Source organism: Cryptotermes secundus, unplaced genomic scaffold (genome assembly GCF_002891405.2).
Source record: "Cryptotermes secundus unplaced genomic scaffold, Csec_1.0 scaffold1737, whole genome shotgun sequence".
NCBI lineage: Eukaryota > Metazoa > Arthropoda > Insecta > Blattodea > Kalotermitidae > Cryptotermes > Cryptotermes secundus.
This window is the reverse complement of record NW_019724617.1, coordinates 5,235-29,493: the sequence shown is the minus strand read 5'-3', so window position 1 is coordinate 29,493 and position 24,259 is coordinate 5,235. Positions and strand designations below refer to the sequence as shown.

Here is a 24,259-nt window from a genome sequence, read left to right as displayed (position 1 = left end):
ATATTAGTACATTTTCATATTCTAGCTCCAACTGGAAAGAAATATTTTAAAGTTTTTGAAGCATGCAGTTTTGAGACTCAGAGATCTGTTAGCAAACCTTACAAAAGGGTTCTGCTTGGAAGATTAAGGCACAGATGGGATTGTAGAGGATTTGGGAAGATACATGAATTTGAATTGGGCTGATGTTGTATCTGTCTTCAGGTGCATGAGTTACCGCCAGAGAAGTTGAAGAATCGTGACGTGGTGCATATAGACATTGCTAATGATCCAGTAACTACGGCAGATTATAAACCTGATGAAGACCCAACGAAGTTTAAGAGTGAAAAGACAGGACGAGGACCTCTTATAGGGCAGTGGATGAACAAGGTACTGGTTGTTGGCAGTTTCTGTTTCAGGCTCAACAACACTGTCATGATATTTAAAAGTTCATTTCTTAATTTTATATGAATGGTTACTATGGAAAGAACTGGAATAGAGTTATGTTGCTGGTTTTAATCAAGAGCATTGGGATGTTTGTGTTGATTCTGTGTGTCCCTGAAAACATGTTACTGGTTCATTTGTAACTACACTTCATTAATTTGAAATGTTTGAGTCTAAAACATAAGAGCCCTTGGGTTAAATGAATCTGAATTATGCAGTTTTCACCACGGACAGTGTTGACTGCAGAATTTTATATGCTTCAGCATTTCTGTCTTCATCTTTCCTTTTTATTAGTTTGCCTAATTAGTTTACGTTTTTCTACCAGCATCTTTCTGTTATATTTCCTATTAGTGCTGGAACCATTTACATACTTTGTTACTGCTCCATACATGACAAGAAGAGCACATTTTACACTGCAGACATGTATACAGACTGACCTCTCATCCCATTTGCAGTCACTTAGAGTTATTTGCAATTTGACAGCCACTGTTTATTCCTTCTGTGTAAGTCAGTTTTCTCAAGGTCTACCTTATCTCCATATTTTAAAAATCTGGAGGGTGCGCACACTGTCAAAAGAGAGGTGCTCATAGTGCACTTATAATTGAAATTTTCAGTACTCATAACTTACTGCTTCAATTTATTCACATGAAAAAGCATAGAAAATTGTAGTTTCTTGGGTGGGAACTGATGGTTATACAGGGTTTTGAATTGTGCATTATCAAATTGATAAGATTCTCCTGTTATTTGATGGTTTTTATACTTTAAATTCCTAATTCCATGAAGTTATTTATAAATACAATGAGTTGGGATAGTGCAGTTGGTATAATGACTGGCTGTGTGCTGGATGGCTGATGAATTGGAAGTATGAGAACTGGTAGAGGCAAGATTTTTCTCTTCTCCACATCATCCAGACCAGCTCTGGGGCTCTCCCAGCCCCCTATCCAATGGGTACCGGGGGCTCTGGGGGTAAAGCAGCCCAAGCATGAAGCTGACCACTCCCAACTAATGCCACGGTCAAGAATATGTGGGTCTATACAGCCATTCCCCCATACGTCTTCCTGACCTAGTGCATAATTAGTTAAGCACAGGAACAACTTTACCTTTACCTTACCTTTTATTTATAAATGCATGTGGAAGCTGACATATATGTATCTTATTTTCAAAAGAAAGGTAGTGTTTACATTTAAGTCATTATTACATTCTCAGTATTCTGTAATAAACCATTCTCTTTGGTTTTTATTTGAGGATCTTGCAGTCAAACTTAAGTGTATTTTTGTGTAGGGCTCTCAGGGGCTCTGATCTCACATAAGCCCAGTCTAATGCATAGCCTGGTACATTACAAACATCCAAAACATCCATCAATCAGCAGTTTCTGTTGAAGGTGATTGGAGGTGCAAGTACATATTTCTTTGTGCATGTTCTCTAATGTAGACAGCATATCCAAACTGCGATTTGAACCAGCATGTATGTTGGCCATATATTTATTAACAGTATTTTTTAATCTTTTTATCATCTTTATAATTTATTTTTAAAAACTTTTACATTTTAATCATCTTTTATTTTTCATTTTTTGTGGTCATAAGTGCGGCTGGTTGTAAGTCGACGACCAAGTGTAATGTCTTCTGGAGTGTGACTCTGACATCACAATCTAGATGGCAGTACTCTTTATAATCGCTGCTGTGAGAACCTAAAACTTGACCTGGAATTTTTAAAGTTATATGAAGTAAATTTTCCATATTTGAAAAAAAGAAACCATCTCCTGGTATTAGGCGTCTGTGGGATATTTGTAATGGATTTGTAATTCTTTGATGATTGAAAGTTCAGAAGAAAATGTCAGTGTCAGAATATTTTAGGCATGTACTGATTGGTTGCTAGGAGGAAGTACAGAAGTTTGTCTCCTTTTATCTTTCTCTCTCATGTGGACATGAGGGAGGATTGGTGGCGTAAAATTGTGAGCTGAAATAGATTTTGTGTGACAGCAGGTGACACCAGTTTGAAACATATTTCTTCAGTAATGCTAGAATAAATTGAAAGTATTTTAATGATTTAGCTCTGATAAGATATTCAAGATTTGTAAAATATCAGTGAAAATGTGAGGGAATGTTTAGGAAGATCTCTAAAATTATGGAAATGTTAAGAGTTGTTTCTATAAAACACCACACTTTGTACAGCAGTGATTATGTGAGGAGCAGGCTGAAAGTTGTAACCAACAGGCATAAATTTTGATTTACTGTTTGCATAGCATTTCTGCAAGAATTGCATGAGATCTGGATCATTCAGCCAAAAGACGGAGAGTTTTTCATTGGATGTGTGAACAGTAGGATTCTTTACACCCAGCAACTACAGCAGCTTGTACCAACATTTTTGAACATACTAACTGTAATAAATATTTCAACGTGTTAGTACAAGCCACTGTAGTTGTTAAAAGGATTAGATTTGTACATATTAATATTCATAAAACATGTTGTAATAGTGGTTTCTAATTGCATTGATATCCTTCTGAAGATGGGCTATAGGACCGAAACATGTAAATGATAAAAGATTTAAAAGAAGAAACCATCAGTCACAATAGACAGAATTAATTAACCTTTTGTAATAATTTTATGCCACTAAGAAATTGATACACATCATTACACAGAATTAGTATCATTATCAAATATTGTTCTCTGGTATTATATTTATCAATATCAGTTGACATCCATAAAAAAATATGCAGTCGAACTGCTTCGTGTCTATATGTTGACTCTTTTTATAGTTGGTAGGTCTTCTGAAAAGATTTGATTGAAAGGTTAAGTGCTTGCTGTCATAAAATAAATTTTATTGTAGCAAATGGTTCTATGAAATGTCCTTGCAACAGGTGAATCCTGTCATGACGTGCTACAAACTGGTCACTGTTGAGTTCAAGTGGTTTGGACTGCAGTCAAGGATAGAAAATTTCATCCAGAAGTCAGAGCGACGCCTCTTCACAAATTTCCATAGGTATATGCTTTACACATTTTTTCATCATATCTTGTAGCAGATGGATCAGTGGTTTAGCACAGCATTGTGTATCTCTCATTTGTAAATTACCCGGTTCAAACAGGAGCTGTGCTGACATGTCTTTCATTATTTTCGTCGTTTCCTGCCAGGAAAGTGTCCATCCCTGCATTGCACAACTCTGATGGTACATGTTCTGGTTGAGCAGGCCTGGTACAAATCCCATTACCCAGAGTTCCCAAAACAGCTGGGGCACAAATCTAACCACTCACCTCTTATCTAGTGCTGAGGTCACAAATGGTGGAGCTATACCTCAACTCCCCCATACCTCTTCATGCTGTGGTGCTTAATTAATTACCTTTACCCATATTTTATCAAGTTCAATTCTGGATCCCAGTGTCATAGTAGGAAGATTTAAGTGCAGGTGATAAAAACTAACCTCTGTTGACCAAGTGTTTCAGTACTAAGACTGAATTAAAGTATGGCTGCTATTCTTAGAATATTGGGAGGGTTTTATGTCCTCAGATGATAAAGGTTAAATGAACAACAACCCCACTGACTTCATAATCATCCTGCATGTCTCTCATTTGGCATTGTTTAGCCTTGATAATTTACTCTGATGCAGATTAAATCTAAGAATGGTTTAGAGTGTTGAAGGAAATAATAATTCACATATCATGCAATTCCCTGATGTTCTGAAGTTTTGTCAGCAGTTAGTAGTTCCAGTTTCTGAAAGCATTGTCTCATCACTAACAGTAGATGACATTTTAAGTTAAGTGTGTGAGCCAGCATTTCCTCCAGCACCAAAGTGACTGTTAGTCTACCATGACCCTAATCCATTTATATCATGAGAAGAATGAGGACGATATTGGAGTACAAAGGCTATTTGAGGCACTTCCATGCCACATATATCCTGATGGAAAGCAGAATTAAGTAGAAAAATGCTCTGTGTGTCTTGTAGGCAAGTGTTCTGCTGGATTGACCGCTGGCATGGTCTCACCATGGAGGACATTAGAGCCATCGAGGATAGAACAAAAGAGGAGCTGGATAAGGTGAGCAGACTTCATTTCCTTGTCTTTATTTTATCCCAAGTGTTTTTCCTGCCACACATGGAGGAAAAAAGAAATGCATACAGCCTTTTGGTTGGATCATTCCTTAGGTGTAGAGGTGGAAGTAATATTAACCTCTTATTGCCCAGAAATAGTTCTAAATCTGCTGGTACTACAGGGATGGCAGCCATGTTTTAATTTGGGGGAGTAGTTTATCATCAAGGATTTATGTATTTCACTCCTGCAAGTTTGATGGCAGTATTTGAAAGTGAACTGAGGAGCGGGTCGGTGAAATAGGGCAACAAATCATTATCTCCCTCTGGTCAACCTTCTGGGGGCCTTTCTGACAGTTAAGGAGTACAGTGCAGTAAATAATTCATGATATCGTTATAATACAAACCAGTGGGTATATAATTAAATAAAGAATACGTGCAATAATGAGGGTGTAACATATACAGTGAGAGCTTGCATTTAAAACTGTGGTCACCAATCCTGATGTGGTTGGTAGATTACCGGACTAAAACCAAATTACAAGAACAATAAAATTAAGCAACAAATAATAGATTGGAAATTCACAGTCAGTCTAAGGGGTATGGCTAGATGAGAAATCACCAATGTGGGAACCTACCCGAGGTGAGTAAATCAACACAGAATTAGGTCACAACTGGGGTTTAAAATATCAGGCTGAACACAGTTTAAAACAACATACACTCACCCTATAGCCCGCAATCTGCAAGAGGTCTATCCTGCCCCTAGAACACTGCTGCAGCCAGAACAGTTACCAGCTCCAGTGGGGAGAAAGGAGGTGGGAAGAGGGAGAAAGGAAATCAGCAGGCAGGAAGATATGGTGAAAATCACAATGTGTACAGGAATGTGGCTACAGGCTGTTTCGGAAAATAGTATACTGGTCATATTTTTAACTATTTGCATTGAAAAGTGCAGTTCTCACCAGCTGGATTGTGCACTGAGCCAGCTCAGCTGATAGACATTGCGAGTCTCAGATTTTAAAGATTTAAATGAAAAAAAAAACTCAATTTGAATGTTAATTTTTTAATTTCAAGCTTCAAGAATTTTCTGATAATTGAATTTGCTTTGCAAATCAGGGTCCTGTCAGAAGAAATCAGTAACATATTTGCCTGAATTGAAGATACATGTTTTCCCTCTTTTAAGAATTACAAAATTACAGGCCCTTGTCATGAATTTGAAACCTATATATAGTAGATGTTTTTATTCTGTTTTAAGCTCCTAATGTGTTCATGGCATAGTCTGTACCATCATGCTGAGTGAGTGTGTAGGACTTCACTGGATTATGGACATATGACCCACAATACAGCAGCCAATAAAATATTGTATGTAACAAACTACAGAAATGAAGGCCATGATCGCACTGTTCTGTCTACTCAAGAAGACAACTTATTCTGCGTTAACTATTTAGTGTTAATTTATGTTTATGATTTTGTAGTCATAATGTATGCTCAAACGAACTAGGTACACTTGATGGACTTCTAATTTATTCCAGAGTTTGATTTGCAATGGTTATGTTGGGATTTCCTGTACATAACCACATGCAAAGAGACTTAGGTCCATCAAACCTTCCAGAATACCAGATGTTTCTTTCAGAGCAATAAAGGTGTGAGGAGCATGAATCTGTGTCTGTTTAGTGCCTGGTGAATTCCATTTTCTTCATCTTTTCTCACAAAAAGAAAATTTTTGCAAGGGTTTTTTGCCTCTGATATATCATTAAGAATATGACACATTTGTGAATTAATGTTAAAATAAATATTAAATTTCAGCAAACTGATTGGTATGTCTCACCATATACCACCTTTTCAATTATTGGGGTTAAATCCCTGTTGTGCTACGGGGCATATAGAGAGGCTTAAATTTTCCACTTGCGTTTGGTCGCATTGATAAATATTGGTATGTTTTCTTCATTGTACAGTAACAAGCACTGATTTATATGTATGTGTTACAGCAACGTATGGTTGGTGAGGTCCGTGGCATGAAGGCTGAAACAGATTGAACAGGATGCTCACACTGCCCCCCTGCTCCCCACCTACCCATCGTTCACATCACATGCCATGCTTCATACCTTCGCATCTACTGCTGGGGTGCCAAACACAAAATCCTTATACACCCACTGTATTAGAAGCATCCACTTTTCAGTTGTTTAATTGCTTTCCGAATATACACTGGATTATGTTTTGGGAAGAAATCTAAATTCCCTATGAACTGAAATAAAACAAGCTTTCCATATTCGTTCAAAACAGTTTTTTTACTTGTATTTCTCATTCTTGACTGGGCTTTTTTGTGTCAGTTTTTTATCAGTACTTTCTCTTCCAGGCAGAAATAGGCATTTGCACCAAGTGTGAGGAGAGGAGGTATTTCTAATTCTTGATTTTCAAAATCCTTAACTAGTTTTACAATTATGTACAGTATTTTGACAGTGGGCAAAGAGTACCACTAACATTATGCTGGAAATGCATTTTCACAAGTTCCATAATTTCGTGGAAGTTAATGTAATCATGGAGCGGTTGTTTTGTACTTTTTTTTCTCCTGAACATACACTTTTATATAGGGAATAGTATGTATATATTTAAATACTGTTATTGTGTAACTGTTATACATTTTGTTAATCTCTCATGAATCCATGACCTTGCAGCTGTAATGAAACTTATTATGGAGAAGAGTTGTCTGTTATGAGGCTGCTTTTGAGACCAAATCCTGTTTGATAGGAGAATTATGAGATCACTTTCCTTCATCATTAATACTGTAAAAACATTTTTTATGCTTTAAAAAAACCCATGTCCATTTGCAGCTGTAGCGACAGTGCCAGCATGTTTCTACTAATAATACCCTCAAGCTAACTGATATGTTGCCTCCTTGCTATATCAGAGCCAGTTGGCTGTCACTTAACAGTTGCTCTCCATGATTCATTATGTGATTATTTCAGTTCCACAGCCTTGTTCATGACACCAAGGCCTTATCAGTGGGGGGAAGTTATATGAATGAGAGATTATCATAAAATTACATACATGAAAGGAAACAATTACAGTGTATCATGGTGTACGTACTTATTTATTGTTAGACTGTAGAACTACTCATCCACAAGTTTAAAAATTCTTTTGGAGCCGTCATACAGAACATATGGAACATAACTTGCTACCTCTAAGTCCCACCTCTCCATCACAGCTGATTACTGTCTATATATTTACTGCTTCTGCCTTAAAGCAGATTTAATTTCCTCCTATCTTAAATATGCATTTTTATTCAATAATGTAATTAACAGTAAAGCCGGCAATGATGATTTGTGCAATGAAATACACTGCATGAAAAATTATTGGGCATACTAATTAGACTTCATATCCCTTTTCTGCACAAAGAACATATATGGAATTCTTAATTTTTAAGCTTTTTCTTTTTGTTCCCTTTTGCCATTATTTATCTGTGGTTCATTTACAGATGAATAGTCAGTGGTCTGTAAATTTAAAACATACGTATACTCTATTCTCCCCGTGATTCAATAAATCCAGTACCCTGAATAGCCAGAACACTTAGTAAAAACATAAAATAGAATCAGTATTAATGTGGATACTCAGTGTCATCAGTTTCTTTTCAAGTTCAGTGCAGTTTGCATGCTGTTGAAAGTACAGAGAGAATAGTAAAGGAAATTGGCATGAGCTGAACTGTATAAAATATCAGCAGTTGGCACATTTTCTTAATGTAAAAATGTGATGAAATAAAAGAGGAAAGGAAGGAATGCACAAGGATGAGAATTAGCTTAGGGGGCAAACTTCATTGTTAACTGTCAGTTACTTTATGAAATAGTAATGAGATAAGAACATGCAGAATATTGTACAATAATTTCTTCTATTGGTGTTTTAGAAAGTGTTTGTGTAAGACATGTACTGTAGGAACAAAACTAACTGGTATTGATTTTGTAATGTTTCCTGCAAAATTAAAAGGAAAATCCTTCATTATACTTAAAGGTATGCAGAAAATGAGTTTTAAATGCTATAGTACAGTATCCTTCTGTCCTTGGCCTAGTCAAGGTGTTGGTTGGCAGCCAAGGAACCACTGGAAGCAGTCAAATAAAATCATTCCATAAATATTAGCATAATGCTTCATTTAATTCTACTCTTCTCAAGTGACAGTATAACAATTTTATTTAAGGAACCCCATAATACAGATAAATGAAATTAAACATTCTGTAGTTCTGATGTCTATGAAATTGAGAACAGAATACTGTTGCCACAAGGAGGAATGGAGAGCTCAAGAGGCATATAAAACTAAATGACAGAGGCCATATAACAAAGAGCCTACAAATAAAAAATATGGAAAAAGAAACTAAAGTTTTCATTTGCCACTAAATCCATTGTGTAGATGAAAATTTCACTTTCCATTATGCCTTAACTTCCCCGTCTTCCTGTTAAATGTGGCTGTTTTAGATTGCTGTAAATAAAATAAATGTGAAGGTGCCTCATGGTATGAGCTGTACTACACTTACATACATATTTGTGTGAATTAACAAATGGTGTAGTAACATCAATTGTCTTGAAGACACAGTAATTATGTGTGGCTTTACTTCTGTAAAATCTATATATTGTATTTTGTCACACCAATCTTTATGGTTTCTGTTCCTATAGACATCATCTTCAGTCCTGGCACCATCTATATAATATAAGAAATGAAGCAAAGTTTACCATTCCATAACATTTATCTGTGCCTGTGGTTCATACAGCTAAGTTCTCAAATTTGGAAACCTAAACCAATATAGCATTGATCTAGTCAATGTGTCAAAAACTAGGATTTCAACAGATACAGTAATAAAATAATGATGTATGTAGTGAAACCAATTAACATTTAAATTAATTGGTGTAATTATTTGCACATGTATATAAATTAGAACATACATAGATAGTGATGTATGGCACCAGAAGATCACTAAACGTCCCTTGGGGTAATTGTGTGATGTCAGAGTAAGGGAAATGAATGAATAATTATTGATATGTATAACGGGCAGTGATGCCTTAAGCAGTGTTGTTAATTATTATTAGTATTATTATTATTATTATAAAAGTAAATAGAGTTTCTGTGCTAATAAATTTGAAGATGATGAGAATGATGTTTAAGAGCTGTATCTTTCTGCCCAAGCAACTACCTTTCTATATCAGTTTCCCAGCACTCTTAAGTATTGTATGAAAGCCAGAGATCAGGAAATGGGTGTTTTACAAATGGACCCCATGTCACCACAACATGGGGTAAAAGGTAAAGCTAGCCCTGCAACAGGTCCTGGAGGCCCATAGGTTTGTGAGACAGGATTTACGAGATTACATGTAATTAGTAATGATTAGTAATTATTAGTAATTAATAATTAGTAAATTAGTAATGATTCCAGTAGTAAACACTGTCACATCCAAAAGTCTACTTGTTAAGAGTACGATGTTTTTATATGATAGCCTTCATAAATTCACTTGAACATCTCCTGATGGAGACAGATTGTTTACATTTTGATAGGCGGCAGCATTGAAGTATACATCATGCCTAATCTTTTGGAAGAGCTGACTGGTACCGATCACTATCTGGTGGTTGCAAAAGTTAGGGAAACTGTCAGTAAACAAGCAAGTAATGCAGAAGTTTGATATGGAGAAAAATTAAGTGAGACAGAAGGTAAAGAATGGTCTCAGATTAAAATCTGAAACAAGTTCACAGCTTTGGAAATCTTAGGTGGTAGTTACAGTGGCGACGTTGTGAACATCAACAGAGCTTAGTGAACTCTTAGACAAATACCAAGATTTCAGCCAAAGACAGCCTTTGTTATTACAAACTGAAACACCGTCAGTCACAGTCTGACAAAGAACATGCAAGACTGCTTGAAGGAAACAAGCCAAAATGCAGATAACCTGAACAGGGTAAGTCTCAAAGCTAGACAATGACAACTACCTCCAGATGAGACCCTGGTACCCACTTGATAGGAGGCTGAGTAGGCCCCAGAGGTGGTCTGGACATTGTAGAGACAAGAAAGAATCTCTTTCCCTGCCAAGAATCAAACTTCAGCCATCCAGTCTGTAGCCTGTTGCTATACTGATGCGCTATCCTGACTCCAAGAACAGAGCTGAGAAAAACGATCTACATGATCCATACACTTTGCATAGAATAGAAATCAAGGCGTTTCACATGATCATTTGTAATGTATAAGAGCGGAATTATGCAGTAAATGGAGAACATTACTTTTTGACACGAATTAAAGCTGAATTTCACTTCAATAGAACTGAGTAATACTGGTTTTAATTCCATTTCATCTTTGCTTATTTTAACATATTTCCTCTTTCATACTTGATTTAGTTTCATGCTCAATACTTTTAGAATAGTGTTTTAGTTACTCTTGTTGTGATTCAAAGACTTGAAACTACACAAGACTCAATGTAATCATATTTCTCATTCATTTAACTGTATCCATACTCCTTAATAATATTTGAGGCTATGACAAGCCGCTGAATTTCGGACGTTCCCTCGTATATCTCAGTGATGCGTGCATCCCTGTAGTGGCGCTCAGCAGGCATATCAGTGACATAACCCATACCTCCCAACACCTGGATGCACTGGTGAGCTGAATATGTTGCTGCTTCTGATGCAGCCAATTTGGCCATTGCGGCTTCCTGGAAAGCAATGATTATAGTAAAATTCCAAACTATTTTTCCTTAATTCCCAGAAACATAAATTTTAAAGAAATATAATCAGCATAACCCTCTTTCAGCATCCCCACTTAATATGATTTTCATGACTGACCAAAGTACCATACAAAGACCGCTATTTCCCATCTATGGTGTTTGCAGTTATCACGGTCAACTGCTTATAGCACTTATCGTATCTTGTCTGTACTCGACTTTATTTCCTCATAAAATGTTCCAATCAAGGTATCAATCTTCTGTTTACATTTCTCAAAATTGTTATGATGCAGTTCATCTCTGGAGGACCTCTTAGTAAGAATTCCTGTCTCATTTCAGTTTCTGTTTCCAACACAGACCTTTATGATAAGGAGGTAATCCAGCTGACTGAACTGAAGTGAAATGTAATTGTATCAGCTGTTTTCACAATTCTGTTCAAGCCTTACAAGTATGCACCACGCTTACTTGTGGTAACTATCTTTCAAAACTTGCTCCATCAAACATTCTTTGACTACTCATAGTTTCATGTCCATCCCTTTCCCATATGCATCTCATGAGTGGTTTGTGCTGTTCAGGCTGTAGAAGGATATTGTTTGAGTGAGTGATTCACTCCCTGTTGTCTAAAAATATCTTCATAAAAAATCATTATTTTAGTTATTTTCAGTCAAGTTAGTGATGAAGTGTGCTTTACTTAGCATAGTCATAAACATAACACTAAATGAACAGCGTGTGCACATCATGAAAGTGCACAGGTATGGAAACAATTCATGTGATAAGGTTGGAAATCAAGAGGCAAATATAGCACAGCTGAATAAGGTAAGGTACTGAAAGTCAGATCTTTTGTCTGGTGTAAACGTGATGATAATGCTTCAGGTACCATACAAGGCAGGGAATTTCTGATTGGCTAAGTGACTATCAGCTTCTCAATTACTGTGCTCCAGGGAGCATCTCTTTTTCAGTATTCACAATGAATTTTTGCTGTAACAAACATGCCATGCTGTACAAGTTTTCAGCCACGCTCACAGTCCCTCCCTCCCCTTGCACAGAAAGTGACCATCTTTGCACCATATTTATTCTTACATGCTGTACTCACAGCTTTAGTTATCTCAATGTAGTCTGCTCTCCATCGTGATTTCCAAGCTACATTCATTACAATTAAAACTAATTACAATAAACAAATACATTTATTTCATATCATTATATCCGTAATTACTGCCCTTAAGTTAATGGGAAATTTGTTTATAACAATTCTGATAAATGACTGACTTTCAAAACAAAGTCTTGACATGAATCAGGGTGCCTCAGGCATGCTTTGAAATTTCTATAACAACACAGACTGAGGGTATTTGAGAACACGGTGCTTAGAAAATTTGGACCAAAAAGAGATGAAGTGATGGGAAATAGGAGAAAACTGCATAGTTAGGAGCTTCATAACTTGTATTCCTCATCAAGTATAATTAGGATGATCAAGTCAGGGATGAGATTGGCAGAGCATGTAGCACAAACTGGGGCAAAATAGGAATGCATACAGAATATTGGTGGGAAAGCCATATGGGAAGAGACCACTAGTTAGTTTAGTTAGTTAGCATTCTATATAGCAAACAATATGATTTTCTGCATATAATATTTTCCCAGTTTTAGTGTTTAACATTCTTGGAATCCGGTAAATCAGTGAATGGGATCTGACTGCACAACTATAATTATACATATTATAATCAATATTAGAAGCTGAAATATCAAATAAATCAGTCATAGGCTCATAGAACAGTAAATGTTGAAGAGAATTTTTCAAATGCAATACCTTTGAGAAGGGCTTCCCTGAATCCTTGAGAGCAGCAGCACGCCATGTTAGAAGTCTTGCACTCTCGATCTGTAGCGCCATGTTAGCAATCTTTGTCTGAAACAAACAACACACTTGTCTAATGAATTTACTTACCTCTGTTCATAAAGATTAATAATAATGCAAAAAATAAAACATTCTGAAACACAAAATTAGTTAACCTTTCAAGGACTCAACTACAGTGTACAGTGCACAAGACAAACCTCATTTAAATTTGCATAATTTTATCATGAGATGGAGTTACCTGGTAGCAGACCCTCATGAACATAGTAATGAACCTTCTGGTTGTATAAAAGACATGGAATATCTTCAGTGGCTGAGCAACTGTTAGCTTCTCATGAAGGGTTCTGCTCCATGGAGTTGTTCAGAGAAGATATGCATTGCACAGACATTACAGGTAAGGACTGTTACAGTTCAAAGTAACAACAGATAAAGGGAGCAGCTGTGGTTTTCTAAAAATTTCCACTAACTGTGGACCCTACCAAACTTCACCTTACACTACACCTACCTGTATCCTCAAAGTTTATAGCTGTATTATAAAACTGAGCAATAACTTAACTGGCTTCAAAGAGAAATACACTCAACTCTCAATTATTCGGGGGTGGATAAACCGGTTTGTGGCTTAACCGGGGCTTTTTTTGAGGCTTATATGTTGTTTAATATTCATTCACTTTTGTTTCACACGGTGAGTTGTAACACTATTTTCGCACTAGTGTGAACCGAGCTCTGCATTTTTTGGTCCCGTTATGCTAACACAGTGTTCTAGGGTAGGGGGTGAAAGAATGCAAGGATTTGTGGAAAGCTTCAAGGACAGATACACCTCCCCAGTTAGTCTCTTTGTATTGATCTTCAAGTGCGTTAGCAAAGTGTCAGGGTGTAAAAGGAAGCGTGTTGTATTAAGTATTCAACAGAAACTTGAAATTATCAATCAGTTGGGAAAAAGAGGTGTAGTTAAACAATTAGCAATGCAATACGGTATTGGAGAAGAAACTGTTCGTGATTTGAAAAAACAAAAGAATCAATCCATGGATTCACTGGATTCAGTGAAAATGAGATAGCCATAGAATTGACAAAATTGGCTAACCAAGTTCATGGTGGTGAATAAGGCAACGAGGATAATATAAGATAGTGGTTTGACTGTGATTCATGTGAGCCGGGCTTCGAAATGTTACGAAATCGTAAGTTCACTGGGGGTGCAGACAGAAGAGCGGGAAGAAAGTGAGAATGAGGAAGAGGTGGACAGTGCTGCTAGTAAGACAATATCACATGGTTCTGCTCTTAATCATCTGAAATCCTTACTAGACTATCTTGAGAGTGAAGAGAAGAGTTTATTAAGTGACAAGCTAATATTATGTAGGCTTCGTACGGATATCCGTAAAAAGGAAAATGCCGCGAAAAAGCAAATGACAATATTAAATTTTTTTAAGTGTTAAGTGTGAATATTCGTAAAAAGTGTTGGATGTTGTTGAACACTGTGATTGAAATAACTAATTCATACTTCAGTGTAATGTAAAAAAAGTATTAAATAGGCAATGAGATGACATAAAAATGAGGTTGAATAAATTTAAATACAGGTAGGCCTATAGTATTACGAAGGTACAGTATTACAGTACTACTTTTAATAAAATTTGTCTTAACCGGGTTTTCGATTAATCGTGATTTCCATCCCCACCATTATCCCGGATAATTGAAAGTTGAGTGTAATATGATTAATTTTTAGCAATGCTAGTATTACCAATTGTATTGTAATGAAGACACCCATTACTAGGCAATGGCACTGTAAACACATGGCTATAACAATACGCAACAAGAATGAAAGGTGTTTCCATGGGATCTGTGCCAAGTCTATATAATGATTCCGTCTGTAGCAAAGAGATTAGAGAGAACTGCATTAGAGAATTGGAACTGAGAGTTCAAGAGAATAGGAATACAATGAGGTTCCCAGAATAACTTGAGTCAGTTGAGAATCAGTCCAGGAGATTTCAGTCAAGAGAGATTCTTCAGAGAGTCAGAATTCAAAGGGCACTTCAGTAGTTGAGTATTCAGCTGTGAAGTAGTAACCAGGTAAGATTCGTTACCAAGCAATGACTAGCAAGCAGACATTGAAAGCTTTGTGTACTATAGTTACAGTAATCTTTAGTGTGTTATTATATAATTACTTGTGAGCCTCCAATAAATCTATTCATCTAATCCATAACCCATTATTATTAGTCAGCTAACCTGGAATTAGTGACAGTACTGTACTGCATTCACAAATTACATAACATGAATAGATTATATATAACCTGTATGGTTTGCAGTTTGAGAATGGGAGACCCAAAGGCATTTCGTTTGGAGGCATACTCAACAGCACAGTCCAGTGCGGCCTGAGCAATTCCTAATGCCTGGGAAGCAATACCAATCCGACCAGCATCTGTGAATCATACGACACCTTCAATTCATATAAAGTATATTCATAATTAATGAATAATAACTTTATGTCAGTGCTACTGCAGGCAAGAGCTTTTATTGGTACAGGGTGAATCATTTCAATTGTTGGGGTTCAAGAATGACAGGGCTAACAGTAAATAAACTATATTTGCTCCATATCCAATTGATCTGTCATTCTGGTTCGTTAAATACAACATGACCAAAGATCCACTAGTCACTGCAATTAGGCATTTCAAAGTTGGTAGAAATGGCTAATAAGCATATTCTACAAATTTGGTATGAAACATTCCTTTTTTTATAATAAAAGTTAAACATGGTGATAGTGAAAATCTTACATGACTTTAAAATGCATGAAAATCTATATCAGTGGTAATTATGCACAAAAATGGAACACCAAAATTTATAATCTTCAATTTATAGCTCCTGTCAGTCTCTCTGGAGCTGATGGAAAACAGGAATCAGAACTTCTTCCCAGAATGTTTTACTTGTACTTGTAGTATTACTGGAACCTATCACTGAAACCATTAAAACCTCTGCTCTATATACAGAAACAACAGGTGATATGACGTGACCTGTGGAATAAAAGTAGTGCAGCATGCATATCAACAATCAACAGGACAAAAAAAAAATACTGCACCGAGTAAAACGTAAAGCTATCCCTGTAACAGGCCGTGAAGGCCCAGTGGGTTGTGAGACATTCACACTTCCACATTTTCTAGACACTTGGCTCACAGACGGTGGTGAGGTTGTCAGCCTTACGTGCTGGACACTCTTTACACCCCAGAAGATTTATGGTCCTCATTTCTGTTAGAGGCTGGGCCATAGTGCAGCTGGAAGCATTAGGTCAATTGAAAAATCCAATGACCTCATCAAGAATCCAACTCACGACCTTCAGGCTTGTAGTATAATGCCTCAACCATGCTACCACACGCCCTCTCATTGGGTAAGGACAATGCCTTCTTTCATGTACATCCAGTCAAATTATGTTTTGTTTCTACATCTACAATAATGGTCCACATCACTTTCCATTATCTGAACAACCAACCTCTAAATAAAATTGTTTGCAACTCCCACCCTAAACTGAAGGAAGAAAATTACGTTATGAGTGACTTCTTATGTTGTTTGTTGTCTAATATGATGACTAAATAAAAAAGTATGGTATGGACAATATATGTAGAATGCACAGGGAAAACAAAAATTCATACAAAATTTTGGTCAGATAGCTTGAAGGAATTTCACCAACTGGGAGACCTTAACATATATGATGGGAGGATATGACTGAAATGATATCTTGGAGAAATGGGTTATGAAGATATTAACTGGGTTGAAATGGTTTGCGAGAGTTCTACAGTGAACTTCAGAATTCACAAACGAAATTTCTTGACCTGATGAATGCTTGAAAAAGAATGGAATTAATCAGCTTACCCAGTGACATCATGGCGATCTTGAAACCCAAGCCAGGCTCTCCCAAAAGGTTGTCTTTTGGTATGCTACAATCTTCAAATATGAGACTGCATGTTGATGATCCACGGATACCAAGTTTATCTTCTTTCTTACCTAATGACAAGCCTGTCAAATGATGAACAAATTATTAGATCTTACAGTGAACACAGAATGGTTGTCAGGCTGAGGAAGCATTCCAAATACTTGGTCACCACACCAGGTATGAGACAACCAAAGGGCCCTCAGAACAAGTGTCTGTAGAGACCTACAGGACTGGGGCAGAAAACAGTACAGGCTGGCAACAGGATTGTTAACTGGCCAATGTAATCTGAGATGGCATCTACGTATTATGGGCCTCTTGTATAATGCCACATGCAGGAAATGTGGACAGAAGGAAGAATCCTCCTACCATATCCTCTGTCAGTGCCCAGCTCTGACTGGACATAAAATGAAAATCTTCAGTTCTGCTGTTGCAGAGGCAACAGATATTAGTAGAGCCCCATTCAAATAGGATCTGGCCCTAGTGTCTATGATAGGGCTCTTTTGAAGGACTATAGTGGTAATAGGTGCACAGCGCATCCAATTCTGATCTGAGTGGTAGGGGTTACCCAAGGTTGTCCCCCATGTCAATACCCTATACTTGGCCTTCATGTAAAATAACTATTTCCTCCAATGAAGACAAGGTGAGGAAATTAAACACGGCTAGTCCATTTGTACTGTACCAGCTGCAAGCATCAGCATAATTTCAGGACAAATCTCAGCATTGGTCTTGAGACTCAAGCTTAATGTGTCTTCAAATGAACAGTAGAATAATGAACGTCAGTTCTATCTACCACTTCTCTTCTCTGCATTGAAGGACAGAAATATTTTAAAAGTTAATTCATCATGGAATTACAGTTTATTTTGAATTATCACAACTGAGTGAAAATGTGACAGGGATTATACCTGTGGCAGATTTTGGCACAATAAAAGCACTGATTCCTTTGTGTTTCTTGGATGTGTCTGTAGTAGCAAAGACAACAGAGGCTTCCGCTTCATAACCATTAGTAATCCAAGATTTCGTTCCACTTAATGTCCATCCATCATCACTGGGTCGTGCCACAGTAGATGCTGCCCCTGCATCACTTCCATTACCTGTAAGGGAGTTGTGTGGTTAGCCATCAGAGTTTCTTCACTGTGACAATTTTCTACTGCTTGCAATGGCAGCTATTCACAATCTTGTCTGATTCACAGGATAACAAAACAGCAGCAGTTTCTTGTTAAGACTGATAGGTACCCTATCTGTTTAGCATAACACAATAAAAAGTCTGTAAATATAATCATTACTTGTATATCTAAACATGTTTATTCACATTATAAAGATTAACACCTTTATGTGATATTATAACAGAAATGTCAAATCACCCATATTGAACATTTATTCTTAGTGGGAGACTAATTCCACTTGGCACTGCAGCCACTATGGGCCTATTGTACCAGCTCCAGATGATAAGACAATGCTGACTGTGGAGCAACTGGTGGAATGAAGATTGGCAAGGGAAACCGAAATACTCGCAGAAAACCTGACCCAGTGCCACTTTGTCCACCATAAATTCCACATGACCTCACCCTGGCTCAAACCTGGGCCGCCACAGTGGGAATCCGGCAACTAACTGCCTGAGCTATGGCATGGCCTTTGAAAATTCATAATTAAAACCTAATGAGGGCATTCGAAATACTTAAAAGTTGTCAGATATCTCCATCTTCCAAGGATCTAGGTTTTGTAACACAGCTGAGCCTCCCAATTTCTGTGCAGTGTGCAGACCAACCCCAGAAGTTCATGTATGCTTCCTCACCTCTTGGCTGGCCACACCATTAAATGCAGCAAACAGAGGAGAGGGAAAAAATCAGTTATATTCAGTACAAGCTATTCGACTATTAAATGGAAATTAAAAGTTGTAAAATGTAACTTTTTTTAGTTATGCTAACTAGAAACTACAGACCAGCATAAATTAATCATCAACCCAGCAGTGGTCTATAGACCACCGAATAAGATAAACTCTTTAAGGCATTTGATTTACCTCAATCCAACACAAAAGCAAGTAAACATAAAAAATTTACAGCAACTTCCAATATCCAATGTGTATCTAATATACAAGTCAGAAATACATAAAATAAAAACTTGTTTATATGAATCGGGGAGAACATGACACGAAGCTCAAATTATTTATAAAACTCTTCAATACATAATTCATATTCAAAATATTATAAATATATCAGACCACGTAATAATAAACACAAGATCGACAATGAAGCTCTCCTATGCTGTGGATGACTTCTTTCAGAGGTTCACTCACTCACTTCAAAGCCTTTAATGAAGTTTCTGCTTATTCATTTTCCAACAGCAGAAAAGCTCACTGATGTTCAATGGGCAATAACTTCTCTTGTACCTTCATCTTTCATCCCCTTCTTCCATTCTCTTTTATTCCGTTCATACCATTATCTCATCCCCTCCTTTCTCCCTTAAAGCAATGAATGAATTTACATTTTTATTTTTCATACCGCACAGTTTTGAAAATAGAGCTGACACCTGCATAAATATGAGGGTTGTACTGAAAGTCATGAGCAACAATTTCTTGTAACGTAACATGCTTTATTATTGACAAACCAAATACACCTCAATCAACAGACCTTTCTTTATTTTTCCACATAATCGCTACTTCTTTGTATACATTTCTCCCAGCGTTCTGGGAGTTTGAAAATTCCTCTTCTGTAAAATTCCGTTCCAGCCATCCGAAGACACTGACGCACTGCTTTCTGAATTGCCTCCCTTGTCTCAAAACGTTGTCCACGCAGCTGATCCTTCACAAATCCAAAAAGATGGTAGTCAGAGGGTGCCAGATCAGGGCTATAGGAGGGGTTGGAAGAACTTCCCACCCTATCTTCGAAATCGCTTCCAATGTGGGGCGACCGTTGTCATGCAGGATGATGATCTTTCGCCCTGGACGTTTATTGTGCAATGTACGACGGAGCTTGTACAGCATCTGGACATAACGAGCAGCATTGATGGTTTGCCCAGGTTCCAGGAATTCGGTCAGAATAAACCCCTCTGCATCCCAGAAGACTGTGCCCATCACCTTCACAGCTGATGGCACTGTCTTTGCCTTCTTTTTTGAGGGAGAATGCAAATGGTGCCATTCCACACTCTGCTGTTTCATTTCAGGCTTGAAATTGTGAAACCAGCTTTCGTCACCTGTCATAATACAGAGCAAAAAATCATTGCTTTTGTGTCAATATCTCTGCAGCAGTTCTGAGGTGATGGCTTTTTGCTGACCTTCGTGGTCTTTGGTCAATAACCGCGGGACCCAACGAGCACAAACTTTCCTATAGCCCAAGCTTTCAATCATCTCCTGTACTGCACTGTGCCCTATTCCAAGTTTTCGGGCTATTGTGTCCACAGCCACATGCCTCTCATCTTGAATGATCTCATCCACTCTTTCCTTGTTGCGTTCAGTTGAGGCTGTTCGAGGACAACCGCTCCGAGGCTCATCTTCGATGGTGTTCCCATCTTTAAAATGTTTCACCCATTTTCAAACACTGCTCGCACCCATGCACACACTTCCATAAGCATGCTAGAGTCTCCAGTGAATTTCTTCTTACACAAGAAATTCAATGACAGCATGCTGGTGAAATGACATATCGCTGTTGGCCATTTTGTTAAGAGTGATACTGGTCACTTGACGCAAGATATTGACGTCACAAGACACTCAAGGTTAACACAACAGCTAGTTCCACCTACCACTGTACTCTCTTTCATCTGCTGTTCCCAGGTTGCATGCAAAAAAAAGTTGCTCATGACTTTTGGTACGACCTACATACATCAAAATTATTATGGCACAACATGTGCGCACACGCTCATGCTCGCTCGCTCTCACACACACACACACACACACACACAGAGTCATAAACTGTTTCTGATTGTAAGCATACATATATACATTATACACTTCTGCTCCTTTTAAGTTGCTACTTCATGATACTATCTGCATGAGGCTGTGCAGACAAGATAACAGTGATTAATGAATGTGGAGGAACAGGTGTCAATCGAATGGCTATTCCCAGGCAATTCAATCAATACCAGGTTGAAGGAGCACCATCAGCATATCTGGCTACAAAATTTGAATAAGTCAGCCATGGTGAAGCACACCATCAACATGATACACTATATTCCATAACACCATCTTCTCCACCAAACCCTGATACATGGATCATACCATTAGGGAGGCGACACTACTTGACCTCCAAACCAATAACATGAAGAGGGAGGATGGCTTCTGTCTAAGCAAGTTATGAAAACCTCTCACTGGCTCCCTTAAAAATTGCTGGAAACAACTCTTATAGACGGGTCCTCCACCAGGCCACATAGGTTCACGCACACTGCCGTTTTCTGGACACTGACTCTGCCCTCTCCAAGCATCCATCAACCCTGAACCTTTCTTTCTTTTCCTGGCTTCCTGTCTGCTGCTGTTGATTGTTCTTATCTCCTGCTGCATGCCTACAACCAATGTGAAGGATGTTACTTCAATCCTGCTCATTTCTCTGCCCACTACACATACTTACGACTTCTACTCCGTGTTCCCATGAGGCATGCGGTACCGTTGAGGCACTATGCTACAAGCCGGAAGGTCGCGGGATCGAATCCCGATGAGATCATTGGATTTTTTTCACTTGACCTAATCTTTCCAGCCGCACTATGGGCCTGTGGTCGACTCAGCCTCTAACAGAAATGAGTACCAGGAATTAATTAAATAATTTTCCTGGGGAGTAGAGCGCGGCCTGTGTGTAAGGCTGACAACCTTACCGCCATCTCTGAGCTGATTGTCTAGATAATGTGGGACCCTCAACGTCTCATAACCCTATGGGCCTTCACGCCTGGTACAGGGATAGCTTTAATTTTACTTTTCTTTTACTCCATGTTCCCATGTTTGCAAGTGGCACAAGCAGCTCTCTCCATAACTCACCTTAGTTAATCTTCTTGTCTCCTATTGGTTCACTCTGTTCTCAGAGGGAGTCAACAGGAGATGAATAGTTGTCTTGCACATTCCTATTTTCCCATCTCCTGCTCAGTCAAGTGGTTACTTTCCAAAAAGGTTTCCACCTCAAACTTTTGCATGCTGTTATATATCCTGTACATACGAGATGCCTAGCAACTCCACTCAAACAATAAAAATCCACGCAAAACACACCATAACATACTTCCATTAAAGAAAGGCCTATTTGCTACAGGTCATCTGATTCCAGAGAAGGCCATTCCTTATTAAAATAAATAAAAATACAACTTAGAATGGAATTATTTAGAAAGATACTAAATTTTAGAGGTATGTTATAATAAAGGGATATGAGATTCATGCGTAATTAGGCTATAACATGACTGTAATTAAAAAATGACGTATGGAAATTGCATTACTAATTAAGTATGGTAAGAGTACATATGTAACTGATGCCACACACAGCATTAAAAAAGCAATTTTATGCCTAGGAAATGATGCTGACCATAGAAGCAAAGAAGTTCTTACAGTCTTGGCAGACAAATTGAAATACTCATAAAGCCAATTCTATATATACATACATACAAACATCAGCGTTTCAGAGTATTCATAAGTGTGCAACTGGCACTGAATATAAAACTTGTCAAACAACAGTCATATGCCTTTTGCATATACATTTCTTATTGGAATTTCAGGTCATATCTAACATATTCTTGTTTATTTCCCATTAGGGTACACTGTCAAGGTAACTAATGGCATCAGGCATACATAGACACCACATTATTTTGCTGCTGAATATGCCTGAATTTAACAGGCAGCACATATGGATAGTTCACTCAAAGACAACCCACTGAAAGCCATTCCTTATTAGAAATAAAACACTGCTTGCTTATTAATGACCTGCCACATAACGTATGTCCATTCATCACTTGACAATGCATTGCTATGGTAACATGAAATTACGTTATTTTAGAGCTTTAACTCACTGTTATGTAACTTTTTTTTATATATAGTGAAAGATATGATGTAACAGCTGTACTTCCATGCAAGGAAGTCATTAAATCTGGCACGCTGAAATCAGCTTCATGGAAGATTTACTGTATGTTCTTAGTACCTGGTTCACTGAGAGCAAAGCATCCAATTTGTTCACCAGCAGCAAATGGGGGAATGAAAGTTTCCTTCTGTTTCTCTGTTCCAAACTTAAGTATAGGACCCAGATACAGAGAGTTATTAACACTCATGATGACGCCTGTAGATGCACATCCTCTAGAAATTTCCTCCATTGCTATAGAATACGCAAGATAATCCAGCCCTGAACCTCCCAGGTTCTCTGGAACATCCACGGCCATCAAGCCTAGCTCACCCATTTTTCGGATCTGCAGATAGGCAATTAAATAAAATATTAGAACTGCAAACAAATTTACTAGCAGGCATTATTAGTTCACCTACGCATTGTTACACAGTACTTGTTCCTTGGGGTAGAGATGCTCTCTGTCGAATTTAGCAGCCAATGGTTTCAACTCATTCTCAGCAAAATCTCTGCATGTTTTATGCAGCATTTGGTGTGTCTCTGGTAGAGATGATAGAGATACAATACTTCTCCTTCCATACCACTGAAGTGAGCATCGTAACACTGTAATAATATTTTACAAATCATATATACACTTAGCCTACTACACTTTTAAAATTTGGTACAATACCGTAACACTATACGCTACAAACAAGAATGAGAAATATACTCCTAACGTATTAATTTCGTCATAACCATTGATACTAGGTAACTGAGACTCTGGGTGGATACCGTGTGCTAGCACTTTTGTACTTCTCGAATATGCAGCCATTGGAACTTCATATAAGAGGACACCAATCAGAGCAATACCGTAATGCTGTTATGCGGCAACTACTTTAAAGCAAGTACCGCGAAGTACACACCACTCCGTAAACTTCAACTGACGCAATTACGCGCTATCACGTTTTCCATCTGCAACTGTCAAATGTAATGACTCGGATGCCATGTTCTGCTGCGTGGTTATCCCGACGATCCCTAACCGATCCCTACTATAGCTTGCAATTATTTAGTAAATGACCGAAGCGAACTTGTCATGGCCTTGAATTTGAACCCTTCGATTCCACTCCGTAATATGCTGTTGACACAACCTTCTCCACTAAATAAACGTTGTCCTGCTTGCAGAACTCTTTTGAATACCAGTACATCATATTCATTATGCTGCTATATTTAAAAAGTACTGTAGCCCCAAGCTGCCCAAGCTCAAAGACGTCTACGACACACAAAAGGTAGCTTACATTCGAGTACAGCCATCAATTACATACAACGCCTGGCCCGTCTGGCCCGTTTGGCCCGTTTCGCCCGATTTCGTCGGTAAGAAACCAGGAACGCCAGGAACT

General features: G+C 37.9%; 2 protein-coding genes across 5 annotated transcripts in view; one reads left to right on the top strand and one right to left on the bottom strand.

Moving 5' to 3' along the window:
- Window positions 1–9,451, top strand: part of LOC111862572 (phosphatidylinositol transfer protein alpha isoform) — a 22,537-nt gene extending 13,086 nt beyond the window's left edge. Inside the window, exons 4-7 of the mRNA XM_033750720.1 lie at window positions 202–366; window positions 3,278–3,399; window positions 4,358–4,448; window positions 6,421–9,451. Of these exons, the coding sequence (XP_033606611.1) occupies window positions 202–366; window positions 3,278–3,399; window positions 4,358–4,448; window positions 6,421–6,468 (426 nt within the window). The 3' untranslated portion in view covers window positions 6,469–9,451. The remainder of the gene's footprint in view (window positions 1–201; window positions 367–3,277; window positions 3,400–4,357; window positions 4,449–6,420) is intronic.
- LOC111862573 (short-chain specific acyl-CoA dehydrogenase, mitochondrial) lies at window positions 8,555–24,259 on the bottom strand. Of its 4 annotated transcripts, none has more exons than XM_023848074.2 (10): window positions 24,158–24,259; window positions 23,320–23,486; window positions 22,968–23,229; window positions 21,080–21,360; window positions 18,662–18,668; window positions 17,772–17,960; window positions 16,809–16,952; window positions 15,239–15,366; window positions 12,915–13,010; window positions 8,555–11,104 (listed from the first exon to the last, which is right to left on the bottom strand). In XM_023848074.2, the coding sequence occupies exons 1-10, from the start codon at window positions 24,171–24,173 to the stop codon at window positions 10,892–10,894; spliced, it is 1,503 nt and encodes a 500-aa protein (XP_023703842.1). In that variant the 5' UTR covers window positions 24,174–24,259; the 3' UTR covers window positions 8,555–10,891. The 4 variants fall into 4 exon arrangements, with proteins under 4 accessions (XP_023703842.1, XP_023703841.1, XP_023703843.1 ...); XM_023848073.2 differs by lacking the exon at window positions 24,158–24,259 and adding an exon at window positions 23,655–23,953; XM_023848075.2 differs by lacking the exon at window positions 24,158–24,259 and adding an exon at window positions 23,786–23,953.

Bases quoted from the DNA above. Each gene is read 5' to 3' on its own strand.
- LOC111862573 (XM_023848073.2), bottom strand. From the start codon at position 23,694: ATGGCTGCATATTCGAGAAGTACAAAAGTGCTAGCACACG. The intron at 21,361-22,967 runs GTACTAAGAACA...CATTGGTTGTAG, and splicing joins CTTTGCTCTCAGTGAACCAG to GCATGCAGCAGGAGATAAGA. The intron at 16,953-17,771 runs GTATAATCCCTG...ATCATTTGACAG, and splicing joins TGTGCCAAAATCTGCCACAG to GCTTGTCATTAGGTAAGAAA.